The sequence below is a fragment of the Channa argus genome, chromosome 14 (assembly GCF_033026475.1).
Source record: "Channa argus isolate prfri chromosome 14, Channa argus male v1.0, whole genome shotgun sequence".
NCBI lineage: Eukaryota > Metazoa > Chordata > Actinopteri > Anabantiformes > Channidae > Channa > Channa argus.
Window position 1 is genome coordinate 10,751,930 of NC_090210.1, and position 17,052 is coordinate 10,768,981.

Genomic DNA, 17,052 nt, shown 5'->3' on the forward strand with positions numbered 1-17,052 from the left:
CACTAATGTATCTAATGCATTTTGTTATTACAATAAATATCAATATAAATATCATTACAATAATAGGTTTATGGTGCTGTTTTATTTAATGTTACAGCCTGAATGTGTCCACATGAGAGGATTGTCATGGGGTTACAGTATAGTAAACCAAATAGTTTAACGTCTAACTCTGGCTATATTGTTTTGTTATGAAACAGAACAACTGTGAAACATCTACTTACTGTCTGATTTATGGCTTTACACTGAATATTTTCCCTGCCTCCTACCAACTTCTTCCACCCCTCCACTCCATAAAGAGGAGGGGGTGGGGCAGCAGACTCTTGGGACACTGAGTTCACTGAAACTCAGCAGCCAGTACTGGGGAGGACTGAAGTAGCAGAGGAACTGACTGGAGCTTTTGCACAGGAACATCATCCCTCTGCTTTGGGAACATCTCTCTGTCCTGAGAACTTGAGAGTTACTGGCGAAGATTGATTTAAGCGGCGCAAGAGTTCTACCTCAGTTAAGAGTAAGGTGAGTAAAAGCTTAGGCAACAGTGAGTGGAGAACATTAATTGATTTTGGGATTTTGAAGTTTGGGACTGTCCCAAACAAGGGGGGCTAAAACTATTTTTTCACTTTGTAAAAAGAAGCCATTCAAGGGTTATGATTATTTTCTCAGTAAAACTGGTAAACCAATACCACCTTAAAATCATTGTATACATAAATAAACGGCAATACAGAGACAGCTCTGTAAAAAAAGACAAGTAAAATTGTCTTTCTGAAGTATACCTACAGTACATATGCAACTTTTAACTGTATTTCTAAAGGAGGCTGATATAAAACTCAAACTACCAGGCAGTGACTTTGTTGCAATTTTTGTTTCAGGTGCATTCAAGAGGATAAGTTGGAGCCCTGTCGCATAAAAGACATATTCATAACCAAACTCCAGGATGAAGACTGGACTCCTCTGCTTTGAGTTACTCATCTTGACAGGCCACCTCCTGGTAGCCAGTGGACAGCTGGAGCCAAAAAAGCAAGAACCCCCGAACCCACTTACAATTACCCAGAGACTTGGGCTCATAGAGAGGGACGTGCAGGGTCAGGTAAGGCCCAACATCACTATGCCCCGCCGTAGGCTACCTCCCATGTGCACAGGACCCACAGAAATCCGAGACACCTTCAAGCACATCAACACAGTGGTGTCCTGTCTGGTGTTTGTTGTCGGGATTATTGGCAACTCAACTCTTCTGAGGATCATCTACAAAAATAAGTGCATGCGTAATGGGCCAAACATCCTAATCGCTAGTCTAGCACTGGGAGACCTGCTGCATATCATCATTGGTATTCCCATTAACGTTTACAAGGTGAGTGCAGAATGTGTTGGTTAAAATGTCCATAACATATAAGCCTAGTATTAGGTTCATAATGATGGTTTTCTGCTGAAATAATAGCAAACATTCCTGGGCTTAAAGTGTATTACAGGAGCTTTATAATGGTCATGTGCAAATATTTTGCTGCATATTGAGCCCTTTCATAATGCTCATAAAAGCACATTTCATACATGCACATAAAAGCACACACATCAACACCCTTGAAAGCCAGGTGGTCTTTACATTTTATTACTTATCTGGACTCTGAGCCCCTCTCTATCCCTGTGTGTCTTGAGTATACTATCTTTAGGGCTGTGTGTGTGAGTGCGTGTGCATGTGTATGTGTGTAGAAATCATTGTATGTTTGTGTGGACAAGTCTTTGTTGGATACCATCACTGTGAGGACATTTTGTGCATTCTTCACAACTTCCAAGGGCTTTTTGGGGATTAATACTTAGTTTAGGTTTCAGGTTAGAATTAAGTTTATGTAAGGGTTTAGCCATTTATTTGTGAGGGTTAAGGCTCAGCTAAGGGGCTAGGGGATGCATTTTGTGTGTGTACATGTTTGTGTATCCCTGTTTGTGTGTGCGTGAGAGAGAGAGAGAGAAAGAGAGAGACAGAGAAAGAGAGAGAGAGAGAGATAGGATGTATCTGTATATTTGGGTAAGGGGGCAAGCATGTTAAAACAACTGGATGCGGTTGCATACCACAGCAGAGACAGGAGACACAGAGTGGTAGGAGAAGATACAGGGTCACATATGATTCCAATATGTTTACACACATTCCAGTCAACTATACAAAGCAAGTATAACTAGTCTAATATTGGACAGGTTTAGTGGAGCTTTGTTGTACTCCCAAGAGGTACTGTACTTTTCTGGGTTATGGTGCTTTAGGGTCAAACTAAAGCCTCACTGTGTCTAAGACCAAAACCCAAAACCAGACAAAAAGGTTTAAAAAAACAGCTCTGAGTTTTCCCAGTAACCAATAAGGTCACGTTTTTGTCAATACTGGATTTTTCATGGTGGTAAAAACAGGATGTACAGAGGTAAGTGTAGGATATTTAATTACTGTCAAAAAGTGAGTGTCTGAAATAAGCCTGTGTGGATGCATTAAAACTTTTGCATTTTTACTTATTTATTAGTATCATTTTATTTATTATAAGCAGTTTTCACTATTTTTGCACCTGCATCATTTAAATATAAGCAGGTTTCACTATATGGTTAAGAGGTGACTATAAGGTAACAATTCATACTATAAAGTGAAAAAGCACATCACAATAAAAACACTACATACCAACACCTGTCCTTCAATACCTGCAGTTTCATGAAAAATATTTTGTTGCATAAATAACTTGTTGTGTACAACAGGGGGCAAACATAAAATATAGTGCCATGAGTTGTGGGGGGGTGCTTCACCACTGTCACGGACCCAAACAATCTGTGACATCGCTCATCTCAGTCATCAATTGTTTCCGTCTCCCTCCAGCTCCTGGCAGAAGACTGGCCATTCGGGGTGACTCTGTGCAAGCTGGTGCCCTTTGTGCAGAAGGCTTCAGTAGGCATCACAGTGCTGAGTCTGTGTGCTTTGAGTATTGACAGGTAAAGCCTGTCACAACCAGTGGACAGCCCAAACCCTCACACTGGCTTGTATTCTTACTCTCTAACAACTGTTTGGGATTACAGAAACATTATCAGAGTTATGACTTTTGACCTGGCCTTTGACCTCCTTCTTGTAGCTGATTTTAACCTCTGTAAACCATCTTTAAATTGATTTTTTTTACCTGTCAACCTCATTATTTAAGTCAGTTAGGATAAGAAGTAGTATCTCAGAATTAAACCCAAACAGATACCAGGACTTCTAAAATGGGTTTAAAAAGTAAAGACTAATTAACTATCCATCTGGTGGATCTACCTAGAAACAGACATCAGAATGGCAATGGCCAATTCCCAGGTAAAACTGAATAAGCATATTTACTTAAATTGATTTGTAAACTGACTTTACGTGTGATGAATCTTTAGGTATCGTGCTGTGGCCTCATGGAGTCGAATCAAAGGGATGGGAGTCCCAAAGTGGATGGCTATTGAGATCGCACTCATCTGGGTAGTATCCATTGTCCTGGCTGTGCCAGAGGCAATAGCTTTTGACATGATCACCATGGACTACAAAGGAGAACATTTGCGGATCTGTTTACTGCATCCCATGCAGAAGACTGACTTTATGAGGGTAAGCTAAGACACAGAGCTTCAGAGGGCTAGAATTCAGTCGGGGCATGTTGACAGAGCTGTGCACTTTGTTAACCTGTGCATGTACAAACACTCTCTGGCCACTTCATTATGATGACCTGTATAATTTTATGCAATCGTCCACAGCAGCTTTGCCTTGAATTCTACTTTTAAATGATTGTATTTTCTCAGTTTTAAGCTGAAAACTACTATGTGTTTATTATTGAGATCACAGTGGGTGGTGGAGTCATACTGTAAGGTATTATGGTGAGTGGTGGTTTTAAAGTTTTGGCCTTATCATTCATTTTAAATATGGGGGCAGATGTACCTAATCAAGTAGCCAGTAAGTCTTTAATACATACCGACATGTACAAATCACACAGAGATACAGATGTGTATCATTCCTCCTGGTGAATTTCTGAACACACTTGAGTAAGGCAAATGTGAAGTTCTGTCATACTGTGAACGCTTCCTGAATAGACGAGTTGATACAAAGAGAAGCACTGTCAAATAGAAAACTTAGTGGAACACAGGAGTTATTGTTCTTTTGGCTCTCAGATAATACTGCAGTGTCTGCCTGCGTACTGTATTTATGTTAGGACGTCTTCCACCAACCGTAAAATAATAACGATAACCATTTTAATTCCATTGAAGAACTGGTCCAGGTCAAACTACAGATATGCTCTAATTTACCTTCACATGTCTTACCTTTAACTTAAAACAGATGTTTGTGTATGATTCAGTGTTGTGTACTGTCTTGTGTCTCCATAGTTTTATAAATCAGCGAAGGACTGGTGGCTGTTCAGTGCATATTTCTGCCTGCCGTTGGCCTGTACTGCTATTTTCTACACACTAATGACCTGCGAGATGCTGAGGAAGAAGAATGGGGTCCAGATTGCTCTTAGTGATCACCTCAAACAGGTGCAACAACAGCCTTTATTTTATTTTACTTATTTGTTATTCTTTACAGGCTCTCTTTATAGTGATTACATATACTATATGCTATAGTATATAGTTTACCATTAGTGACATTACACAAATTTAGTTTATGACATGTGTCTTTGATCCTTAACTTTAATTGAAAAGATTTCCAATGATCCATTCTTTGTGGCCAACATTTTGCCACACCTAATTCAGTAACAAACCAGCAGTGCAATATGTACCTATACAGTTACTAATGTTTTTTATGTGTTTTTTCAGAGGAGGGAGGTGGCAAAGACAGTGTTCTGTCTGGTTATTGTTTTCGCACTGTGCTGGCTACCACTCCACCTCAGCCGTATCCTGAAGCTCACCATCTACGATGAGAAAGATCCAAACCGCTGCGAACTGCTCAGGTAAGAAGGAAATATACTTCCTACACTGTATAAGAAAAAACAGCAGAGTAGATGAGATAATTTAGCAGAAAAATTAATCCACCTCTAGGAAGGGAAATGTGGAAGATTAATTTGTCTCCATGACCCCACAGTTTCTTTTTAGTGTTGGACTACATTGGCATCAACATGGCATCTGTAAACTCCTGCATCAACCCCATCGCCCTCTACATGGTCAGCAAGCGCTTCAAGAACTGCTTCAGGGTAAGTCAGAACTCATATGCAACATATGCCAGTTGCAAGATAAAAACACTACAATATTTTTGAAACTGTTTACTTAAATTGCTAATAGTTATATAGGATTGCCCCACTATCACGTTCATATGATTAATATACTGCAGCACCAGCAGAGGGTTAGCTGAGCAGACTGAAAAAGACACTACTAAATCATGAAATTAACATAGTGAAATGTCATATGTTGTTTGTATAATACTTTAAAAAAGTGTAAAACAAAAAAACAGTGGGTTAGCAAAACAATTTGCTGACCAAGCTCAGTAACTTCTTTTTCTAAAATAAACTAATGAAATGTTGGTTGCACCTTTTAATTTAAACTTCTGAGGCATTCCTTAAGAGGCATGAAGAAAAAAAAAAGAACAATTCATCTTTTATTTACCAAGCTGTGAATACGTGCACATTAAGAAGTTTTTGTCAGTCTTCACTTAGAAATCTCTCACCACTTTTTGCCTCCTCTAGTCCTGCCTGTGCTGCTGGTGCCTACCGGCAGAGATGTTGATGGATGAGAAGCAGTCGTGCATGAAGCTGAAAGTCACTGAACGTCCTTCTGACCAGAGCAACTCCCATATGACGAACAAATCAACTACAGCCTGAAGAGATCGAGAAGTGAGAAAAGACTAGATGTAATGACAAAAAATAAATACATTTTGAGGTATGTTTGACTGAATGTGGGTAAATGCCCGGTTGCCTCATCTCCAACATGACGACTCCAACTATTTACAGATGTTTCTTGGGAAATCAGCCTTCACTGAAACTCATTTTACCCAAAACACTAAACACTTTCCAGCACGGAGCAGTGAGCTCTGCCTGAAGAAGAAATACCACAGACACTGCAGCAGACACTGCAGCAGCTTGGAATGAGTTAACTAATAATCTGATGCTATTGTTTGTATTTTTTTACGTTATATCTTATAAATATATGTATGCATTAAGAGTTTTGCATACTTCATAATTTGCTACACTAATGCCTTTAATGTATTGTCATTGTCGTTCTGTGACTACTGATGTATGTGTTCAGCTGTGTGATCATTTAGCTTATTGTTCAGTACTGTTTCTTTACCTGACCCATTACCTCAGCTAGTGTGACAAGGGGTAAGGGTTTCTTTTTGCAGTCAATTAAATGATAAATACAAGAAATGACAAACAACTTGTATAGTTTTTTACATCACACATCTGCTCAGACACACTTGATCATTTATGACTGGGACTGCCTGTTATTGAGTCCTGACTGAATATGTGTTGTGTGTGTTTACAACGTGCCTTTGAGTAAAGTCTGACAGCAGGCAGCATCATGTGATGGTAAATGCTAACACAGACCACTGTGTCTTTATTTTTCTTCCCTCTTCTTTGCTTCAAGCCAACACACCCACACACACACACACACACACACACCCACACCCACACCCACACACAGCTCTGACCTTTTCCTTCAGGCTAAACCAGTGTCACACATGTCGCATTAGCTGTCAAAGATGCTTTCTGTCTTGTGATCTCTCACCACCCCTCCTTGTCTCATCTCTTCATCACTCTCCTTGCCTTTATTCATTTCTTTTTGCGCTTTTTTCTCACCTTTTTGTCTCTTTCCCATCCTCTACACTTGCCCCTCTGTCTCCACTCCTCCCCTCACTCAACCCTATAGGCCCCCTGCCTCTGTTATTCCAACATGGTTTCAACAATTCACTGTGGTTTGACATTAAATCAAACCCCTCTGTAATGTGAATAGCTGAAAGAAAATCACATTCAGTACATTCCTCCCTAAAATATTTCCTGTTCTGCTCTTAACAAGGTTAAAGTGATGTATCTGTGAATACCGGCAATGGCCCTCTGCTGATATGATGGATTATACTGTGCAATCACTAGAAGACACAGCCACTAAAAAGTTTAAAAGTAATTGGCTGAGAGTCACTTTAGAATCTCATATTTAGAATTAAACTTTTGTTTGAAATTAAAATTGTTTGTTTGTTTGAGGAACACAGACTTATGTAATGTGGACAGCAGTAAGAACAGCTTTGTGTTGTGTTAAAAGAATAGTTGAAGCATATTAGTATGTGTAAGTGTTAATGTTACTTACTCTCTTATAAATCAACCCTATCTTCACATTCGTATGGTATGTAAGGATATTAGCCAAGTATCTTACCTTAGCATAAAGACTGGATTAAGGGGGAGCGTGGCAGATTCTGAAGATAACAAAATCTACATCATGTATGTTCTATCTGTACAAAAAAATAGACAACAGGTTCAGGGGTGGATCTAGAAACTTTTGTGTGTGTTAGCCTGACTGGGGCACATGCTCAAAATAATGGGGTGGCATATTTGGAAAAGGATTTTTAAAAATTTCAACTTAATTTTAAAATTTTTTAAAGAAATAATAAATTGTACAATAATAGGGTAATTGTGTTTTTAAGTGTTTGTTTGTTGGAAAAAAGTCAAATATGTAACTTCTCTACCAAATAGTAATAAACAAATAATAACAAATAGTTGAAGAGAGATAATAATCAATCTTTTAGAGGAATAGTCTGCCTGGTTGCCTACAAAATTATTTAAGATTTATGAATCCAATGTTAAAGTACGTAAAATTAATAAAAACTTCATCTATTTATAATGATGGTGATTTATTTGAGCTTCAGATTTGCTTGGTTCTCCTGCTGAAAGTACTACAGTACCTTTCATTCTGGCAGGGTGTGGCACCTAAGGGTGGCAATTAGGCCACCCCTCTGACCCCGCCCTTCAACAAGTGGTGTGATCAACTGTTAATCAGATGCTACAATCTCCCGTACTAAGCTAAGCTAAACTAAGGTAAACAAACCCAAGCTAAGCTAACCTATGCGGCTGCTACTGGTAGCTTCCTGTTAATTATATGGGAATTAAAGTGATATGGAATTCATGGCAAGAATGTGATTAAGCATAAAATATGGAAAAAAATAAGGCAACAAAAAGTAAAGAAGGAACTAATCTTCAACTCCCCACAGCTTTAGCGGCCAGTAGAGCTGTCTGGAAACCAGCTGAATTGGTCAATTAATAGTGTAACGGCCCAGCAAGTGGGTTAGTGTGGGGGTGGATGCAATCTGCCCCGAGGGAATTATGGGTAAATGTGTTCTGAATAGTTCTGTTCTTTAATTGCTTAAATGTTAAATGTTGTTAAATGATTACGTTACAGTTAGTGTTATTAGGTGTGTTCACATGTTTAGGTTTGTCATGTAAAGTGTATGTGTTAGCCGGCACTGTGAGTGAAGGTGATGGGTGTATGAATGGCCGTCACGGTGATCGGCTACTTGTGGGTGTGTTCAAAATAAAGCTCAGCTATCTCTGTTGTGAGAGGTAGCTGTAAAAAGGCAAGAGTTGTGTTGTGTTGTGATTGCTTATGTCAAACAGCTCGAGGCACTTGGGGTCGTGCGGTGTATGGGGTGCAAGTGTTCTCCCTTCCGCCTGCCATTTTGAACTGTTCGTTGATGTTAGCTTGCTAGCACCCAAGCTAGCCGATTAGGTTAGCTAAGTCAGTTAGGGTTAGCCTTAGCTTTAGCTTCACCGCCTCCCACAGTTAGCTCCCATAAACCGTGGGTTGCTACATTGGTGTCAGCAAGTGGGATTTATCGTCTAGTAGACGCCATAATGGAACGAAGCATAGGCGAGTTAGAGCGTGCAGTCTTAGAGAGCAGCGTGCTGCTGGAGCACCTCAAGCTGGGGGCACGGCGAAAGGCTAGCGAGTCACGCCGACCCGACGGCACCAGTGTGGGCCGGTCTACACACTGCAACCCTGACCACGGGAGACGCGGACCATTACCCATAACGCCAGTAAAGCTACCACGTTACAGTGGGCTGACTCCACTGGAACCTTACCTCGCCCAGGTCGAGTTGGCTGCCCTCCATGGGGGATGGAGCGGTGAGGAAACGACTACTCACCTGGCCCTGGCCCTGGAAGGTCCTGCCTTGCAGGTGCTTGCTGACCTACTCCCAGAGGATTGTCGGGAGCTCCAAGCCATCACCGCCGCTCTTCAACGGCGCTTTGGGCAGAGAACCTCCGTCGAGCAGAGCAGAGAGCAGCTAGCTGGCCGCTACAGACATGACGTAGAGAGCTTGGGGGCTTTTGCCGCTGATGTACAGCTCTACACCCAACGCGGCTACCCCACCTTTCCGGTTGCAGCCCGAGAGGAACTGAGCCTCCACTCCTTTCTGCGGGGGCTAGCACCAGAGCGACTTCGCCAACATGTCCGCCTGTCCACACCCCGCTCACTGGAAGAGGCCCTGAGAGAAGCCGAGCGTGCAGAGGAGGTGTTGGGGGCTGGTTCAGCACCGGGCCGATCCCCGTCCTGGCACAGGCAGCAGCCAGCCGGGAGGCCGCCGGGGAGTGCCTAGAGGGAGAGGTAACCAGCCGGGCCCAGCCAGCTGTCACACGACGACGACCGAGGGACGATCGCTGCCACCGCTGTGGGGAACCAGGGCATTTCGCCAGGGACTGCCTAGCTGCGAGCCCTCGCCCCAGAGCTGAGTCACTGACGGGAAACGGATACGGGATGAGGCAGTGAGGGACCCCTCATCCCGCTTCCAACCACTCCTCCAAATAGACTGCCCCACAGTGGGACGCTGTGGAGCCGCTATGGGGTTGTACATAGACTGTGCCATCGCAGGGCAGCTTTGTAGGGCGCTAGTGGATACAGGATCCACCATCTGCCTGTTGCGACGGGGGGTACTGCCAGGGACCGCTGGTCCTCTCCCCGCAGACTGGACTCCCACCACCACTGAACTGCTTACGGTGACGGGAGAAAAGACAGTTATGCCAGGCAAGAAACTGTTACCCGTGGTGGTGGGGGCGCAACAGATAAGCCATGAGTTTTGGCTTGCAGACATTAGAGACGACTGCATTGTGGGTCTGGATCTGCTGGCCCGCTGGGGAGCTTGTGTCGACGTGCCGGGGTCTTCTATCTGTCTCGGTGCAGAGACCATACGCCTCCGGTCAGGCCGGAGTGCTGCTGGAGAATCCCAGAGACGTCGTGGGAGCTGCACAGCCAGGGCCAGCGCACCCGAGCAGCCTCATCGAGACCATCGCTCTCCAGCCCAGGCCAGGCAAGAGAGGCAACGGAGACGCCGCGGGAGCTGCACCACCAGGGCCAGCGCACCCCAGCAGCCTCATCGAGACCATCACTCTCCAGCCCAGGCCAGGCAGGAGGGGCAACGGAGACACCGCGGGAGCTGCACCACCAAAGCCAACGCACCCCAGCAGCCTCATCGAGACCATCACTCTCCAGCCCAGGCCGGGCAGGAGGGGCAACGGAGACACCGTGGGAGGGGCACAGCCAGGGCCAGCGTACCCCAACAGCCACCCCCCCGTGCCTATGCTCCTCCCTCTGATGAGACTGCTGCCGCTGTTGCGGAGCTAGCGCAGCGGAGCGGTGGACACCTTGACGCAGCGCAGCGGCAGCAGCTGAACAGGCTGCTGCAGGACTTCGTAGACATTTTTGCTGCCAGGGACGAGGACTGCACTAGGACGGGCCTGGTGCAGCACCACATTGACACTGGCGATGCACCTCCCATTCGCTTGCGGCCCCATAGACTGCCGTTGGTGAAACGCCAAGCCGCACAAGAACTGATCGAGAGCATGGTGGCCAATGACATCATCGAGCCCTCGGACAGTCCGTGGGCTGCACCAATTGTGATGGTGCGAAAAAAAACGGGAAAATGGCGCCCCTGAGTGGATTATAGGCGTTTAAACGCAGTTACTAAGAAAGACTCTTACCCGCTGCCCCGCATTGACGATGCCCTGGACTACGTTGCTGGATCCTGTTGGTTCAGCTCTTTGGACTTGCGTAGCGGGTACTGGCAAGTAGAGCTGGCACCAGAGGCCCGCTCAAAGACTGCTTTCACCATCGGGCAAGGACTGTGGCAGTTTAAAGTAATGCCTTTTGGACTTTGCAATGCCCCGGCCACCTTTGAACGGTTGATGGAGCGTGTTCTTAAGGACATTCCACGGAGCCGCTGTGTTGTCTACATGGACGACCTGCTGGTGCACGCCAAGGGCTTCGAGGACGCCATCAATAACCTTGCAGGCGTGTTCATGGCCATTCGTCAGGCTGGACTGCGGCTTAACCCAGCGAAATGCCACTTGCTGGCGAGAGAGACTCAGTTTCTGGGTCACGTGGTCAACGAGCACGGGGTGACCACGGACCGGGCCAAGGTGGCTGCAATTAAAGAGTGGCCCCAGCCAACCACCACCAGTGAGCTGAGGAGTTTCCTTGGCCTAGCCTCCTATTACCGGAGGTTTTTAAAAGACTTTGCCACCATTGCCGGTCCCCTCCACCGGGTGACTGAGAAGGGCCGGCGGTTCGAGTGGTCTGAGGCCTGCTCAAGGGCTTTCCAACGTTTGAAGGTGGACCTCTCGGAGGCTCCTGTCTTGGCGTACCCCGACCCCCAGCAGCCGTTCATTGTGGACACAGATGCCAGTGGAGTGGGAATTGGAGTGGTACTCTCTCAAGGGGGGGAGACAGGAGAACGAGTGGTGGCCTACTACAGCTGCAGTCTGAGTCGCCCTGAACGCAACTATTGTGTGACTAGGCGAGAACTGTTGGCGGTGGTCCTGGCTGTAAGACACTTTAGACCATATCTCCTTGGCACCAGGTTCACTTTGAGGACCAACCACGCCTCTCTCACCTGGCTGCTCAACTTCAAGCAGCCCGAGGGCCAGGTGGCAAGGTGGCTGGAGATCCTCCAGGAGTATGACTTTGATATCCAGCACCGGCCAGGGCGACAGCATGGCAATGCTGATGCCCTCTCACGACGCCCCTGTCTTCTGGACGAGTGCCGCTACTGTCGCCGCCATGAGGAACGAGAGCTGGGGCCATCAGCAGCTGCAGTCACCACCGGGGAGGGAGAGCCGTTCAGCAGAGAACAGCTGCAGCAGCATCAGGAGATGGATCCGGTGCTGGCTGGAGACTCAACAACGACCGGAATGGCCGGCCATTTCAGCCAGAGGGCCAGAGATCAAGCTGCTTCACTCACAGTGGGGCAGCCTGGAGCTCTGTGACGGTATCCTCTACCGGCGGTGGCGGGCACCAGTTGGGGGGGCTGACCGCCTGCAACTCTTGGTCCCCAGTGCTCTTCGGGCGGAGGTACTCCGGTGGGTCCATGGATCTGCCGGGGCTGGCCACTTTGGAAACTCCAAGACGGTGCGCCGTTTGCGACAGCGTTTCTACTGGCCAGGCTGCCGTCAGGACGCGGAGCTTCACGTCCACTGCTGTGATGACTGTACAGCTCAAAAAGGACCCACCCAACGCTCCCGAGGGCCTCTGCAGCAGTACCTGGTCGGTGCGCCTATGGAGAGGGTCGGCGTGGATATCCTGGGCCCTTTTCCCACTACCGAGGCTGGCAATCGCTACATCCTGGTCGCAATGGACTACTTCACCAAGTGGCCTGAGGCATATGCAGTTCCGGACCAGACTGCCACTACAGCTGCCCAGCGACTGGTGGAGGACATGTTCTCCCGGTTTGGGGTACCGGAGGAACTGCACAGCGACCAGGGGTGGAACTTTTTGCTGTTTGCTGAGGTGTGCCGGCGGCTCGGGGTGAGAAAGACTCGGACCACAGCACTCCACCCTCAGAGCGATGGACTGGTGGAGTGGTTTAATCGCACCCTCGCAACTCAGCTGGCCATTCTAACCAGCCGGCATTAGAAGGACTGGGACCAGCACCTACCCCTGGTCCTGTGGGCTTACCGGACTGCTGTGCAGGAGTCCAGCCAATGTACCCCAGCCACACTGATGTTTGGAAGGGAGCTCCGGACACCAGTGGACTTGGTTTTTGGGCCACCCCCGGAGCCTGAAATTACGGGGGGCCCAGAGTTGGATTACCTCAGGCGGCTCAAGGAGCGCTTTAGTGTGGTCCATCAGCTGGCTCGGGAATCCCAAGGGGATGCTGGGGCCCGACAAAAGCGGGCATATGATGGACGGTGCCATGGACACCCTTTTTCAGTTGGGGACAATGTCTGGGTGTACTGCCCTGTGAGGAAACGGGGGCTCTCGCCAAAACTCACCAGCCACTGGCAGGGGCCCGGAGAGATCCTGGATCGGATCTCTGAGGTGGTGTATCGGGTTCGCATGCCGGGAAGGGGGCGGAGGGTGGTGCTGCACAGGGATCGGCTGGCGCCATATCATCCTCTGGCTCCGAATCCGGTGACAGAACCGGAGGACAGTCTTTTGTCGGCCACTCCCAGTGCCAGCATGAACAATGGTGGACTTGGGGCTGAGCCTGGTACGGTGAGTGGGCCGCTGCAAAGACCGGCGCGTGCTCGACGTCTGCCGGGACAGTTAAGAGACTTTGTTGTGGGACTGAGTGACTGAGGGTTGTGGGGACACTGAACCCTCTTGGGGGGGGGCAGTGTAACGGCCCAGCAAGTGGGTTAGTGTGGGGGTGGATGCAATCTGCCCCGAGGGAATTATGGGTAAATGTGTTCTGAATAGTTCTGTGCTTTAATTGCTTAAATGTTAAATGTTGTTAAATGATTACGTTACAGTTAGTGTTATTAGGTGTGTTCACATGTTTAGGTTTGTCATGTAAAGTGTATGTGTTAGCCGGCACTGTGAGTGAAGGTGATGGGTGTATGAATGGCCGTCACGGTGATCGGCTACTTGTGGGTGTGTTCAAAATAAAGCTCAGCTATCTCTGTTGTGAGAGGTAGCTGTAAAAAGGCAAGAGTTGTGTTGTGATTGCTTATGTCAAACAGCTCGAGGCACTTGGGGTCGTGCGGTGTATGGGGCGCAAGTGTTCTCCCTTCCGCCTGCCATTTTGAACTGTTCGTTGACGTTAGCTTGCTAGCACCCAAGCTAGCCGATTAGGTTAGCTAAGTCAGTTAGGGTTAGCCTTAGCTTTAGCTTCACCGCCTCCCTCAGTTAGCTCCCATAAACCGTGGGTTGCTACAATAGTTTTGGGTTTGGGTCTCAGGGGTTGGATGTGAACAGACCTGGTTTGGCCAATCTCCAATTTTCTTCAAACAATCTTTCATGTTTATCTACCATTTCCATTCATGGTTTCACACATTTAAACAGAATTGTCATCAAAAATTGCCAGCAAAATGTATTCAAACCAATTAGAAGCAATTGTATGAGCAGAACGTTTGACTTTAGTTTCAAATATTTGAGAGGCAGACATTGCCCCATTTCTTAACCCTTTGGTGCACACTGATTTGTCCTGCTATAGTGAACAGCACAATGTCAGCATATCCCATGTCTGGCAGAAATGCAGTAATTTAAAAGCATATGCTTTTTGATATGGAAGACTTGGTGTTGTAGAGCATTTATTTTGGATTGATGGTATAAGGACAAGATCTTTCAGTCTGGCATCGCTTCACTAGCATTTGGGAAGAACAGAGAAAATATGCTTTGTGTGAAAATGTGTGTGTTGCCTGTGTGCTGTTCAGCTATGGAAGCACTTCAAGGGAAGTCAGTTGAACCACACTCAAACTAAGACCCTCGTGCTGTCGATTGAGGCTCCGTAGTAAGTGCATGTGTGACTGTGCACATGTTTAAAACAAGCTCCAAATGCACAGCCAGTGTGAGCACATGTATGAAATACTTTCAGCGTTTTTATCTAACTGATGGGCTGTGTTTGGTCACATACCACTTGTATGAGCCAACCAAGGTTTCCTTTGTTTTGTTTATGTTGAGTATTGTAAGGCTAGTAAGATTAACAAGTGTATGTAATAGTGTCCTGATGATGTCGTCAATGACATCACATAACTTCCTTTGAAGTTTGCCTTTTGACTATACCTTTGAAGTTTACCTTTTAAGTTTGATTAACTGTTGTTGTAGAAACCATGTATATAGAAAGTTTGAAGCAGTTCAGCTAAACATTTGGACAAAATAGACAGCTATAGGAGCTGCAACGTACAGCTATTAGACTGACAGAAAGAACAGACCAAAAGGTAGTGGAGAGTCAGACAAGGTAGAAGTGAAAGGTTCAGTGTCTAGGGTTTCTTAACTTGTTCGGTGGAATTAATTTTTAAACGTGTTTGTGAAATTACTACACGTAAACGTGTACTGCAGAATTACTCCGTTATCGGCTAAGTTAAGAAACGGGGGATTCAATAAATGTTCAGTCTTCGTCATACAACGATCTCTGGAGTGGATAATTGGAGTGGACAACCGGATACGAGTAAGATCACCTCTACACCACTGATGTCTCACTTTAAGGGATGGTTGATAAATAACAGTAAAACACAACTCATCACTGACTTTCACAGATGCAACAGAAGGTAAGCAGACGGAGGCAGCAGAAGGAATTCATTAGACTGACATACCATAGACACTGGAGCATTTCTTTCATCTATTTTCACCCCCTAGCTCCACATCAGATGACATTTAAACTTTCCACTCTTCACATACTGTTTTTAAAATTCAAAGATATTCACTATTAGACAATTATAACTATAAACAGCTAAGAAAACAACTACATACCGATCCGCCACCTGGTGGTTTTAAGATGTTGGCTGGTATTAATGTTGTGGCTGATTAGTGTATATAGATTTTACAAGCTGGAACCATTGAAGGTTTAACATTTTGGCTGTCAAAAAATTACATTGGTTAAGCAATTATCAACAAAGTTAATAGTTTCTTAACAAATAAACTGACAAATTTATGTGAAATAAATAAGGGATCATAATATTATCCATACCTGCTGTTGAAAAAACTGCAACACCATCACTTGTCAAGAAACTACTATATTTGTATCATATCTACTTTGATCCTGTTTTCTTCTGCATATGAAAGGCCATCTTAATGAATTGAGCATGATACAAGTAAAAGTTGTTTCATTGACTTAATCTTTGTATTTTAGTGCATTGTGTCACCTATTTTTGGGTATCGTTACTCTTATATTGCAAGGTAAGGTTAATAATATAGACATTTAAACAATAAAAAGACCAGTGCTTTTGAGAAAGTCAGACTACCAAATGTGCAGCTTAAAGAAAAATTACAATACCTTCAGCTTTTTTTCAGGGGTATTGCAATTTTTTGGCCCCTCTGATAATTTATGTACAGTTCCTAATCAGTTCAGCTAATAACAGTTCTGTTAATTATATCTGTACCTGGTTTTGCACTGATTAGAAGCAAACTAATCACAATGATGACTTGTGCGCGATTTGTACACAACTAAAAATAACAATTTTACCTTAAAAGTTTAGAAATAATAGAAATAATAATAGCCCCAATCTCTCCCACTGCACAAACAAACCTATTGTGGCAATCAAACACTTTGCTATTTTTAAAAAAATGAATTATCTTATTTTAGAGCCAAATCAGCACATTCTTACTGCCTGCTGTTGCAGGAGAAGGGAAAATGACAAAAAGAAATATGAAGGGGAAGGAATGAAGGGGAAGCTGGATTTATTTTGCCTGATCTGTCCAAGTCTTCCCACTTACATAGGACGTATACACATCAAATTAAAGGTAGAATAATATCAAATCATACTGCTGTTTGTTGAACACATTTCAAATATGCAACTGTTAAAATCCTCAAAACCTAATCTGTTAAAGATGAGTGAATCTGTAATCTTTATACAAACAACAAGTTACCAATTGTGTCTGTCTTGCAAAAATTCATTTCAGCTAAATGTGGCTAAATAAAGCTTCTTTAGGATTAAAAAATGTATATTTTGTTGAGGAATTGATCATGCCACATTTGATTTGCAATGTATTTCTGAAGATATAACAAGATTTCTATTATATAAAGTTTGCCATGGAGGTAGTTATGCAACCATTAGAGCAGTGACAAAGTACAGATAAAGCAGGGCTTACTGAAGAAGACCCTGTTCTCATGCAGGAGCTGATGATTTCCAGGAAACAGTTGTGACAGCAATCACACAGCTTGTACCAAGCTTCTCAGTATGACTGAA

General features: G+C 45.0%; 1 protein-coding gene across 1 annotated transcript; it reads left to right on the plus strand.

Moving 5' to 3' along the window:
• Window positions 1–340: 340 nt before the first annotated feature.
• Window positions 341–8,477, plus strand: ednrba (endothelin receptor Ba). Its single transcript, XM_067475421.1, has 8 exons — window positions 341–513; window positions 867–1,345; window positions 2,837–2,949; window positions 3,370–3,574; window positions 4,345–4,494; window positions 4,774–4,907; window positions 5,039–5,147; window positions 5,637–8,477. Exons 2-8 carry the CDS (start codon window positions 932–934, stop codon window positions 5,769–5,771), a joined length of 1,260 nt encoding a protein of 419 aa, XP_067331522.1. The 5' UTR covers window positions 341–513; window positions 867–931; the 3' UTR covers window positions 5,772–8,477.
• Window positions 8,478–17,052: the final 8,575 nt, after the last annotated feature.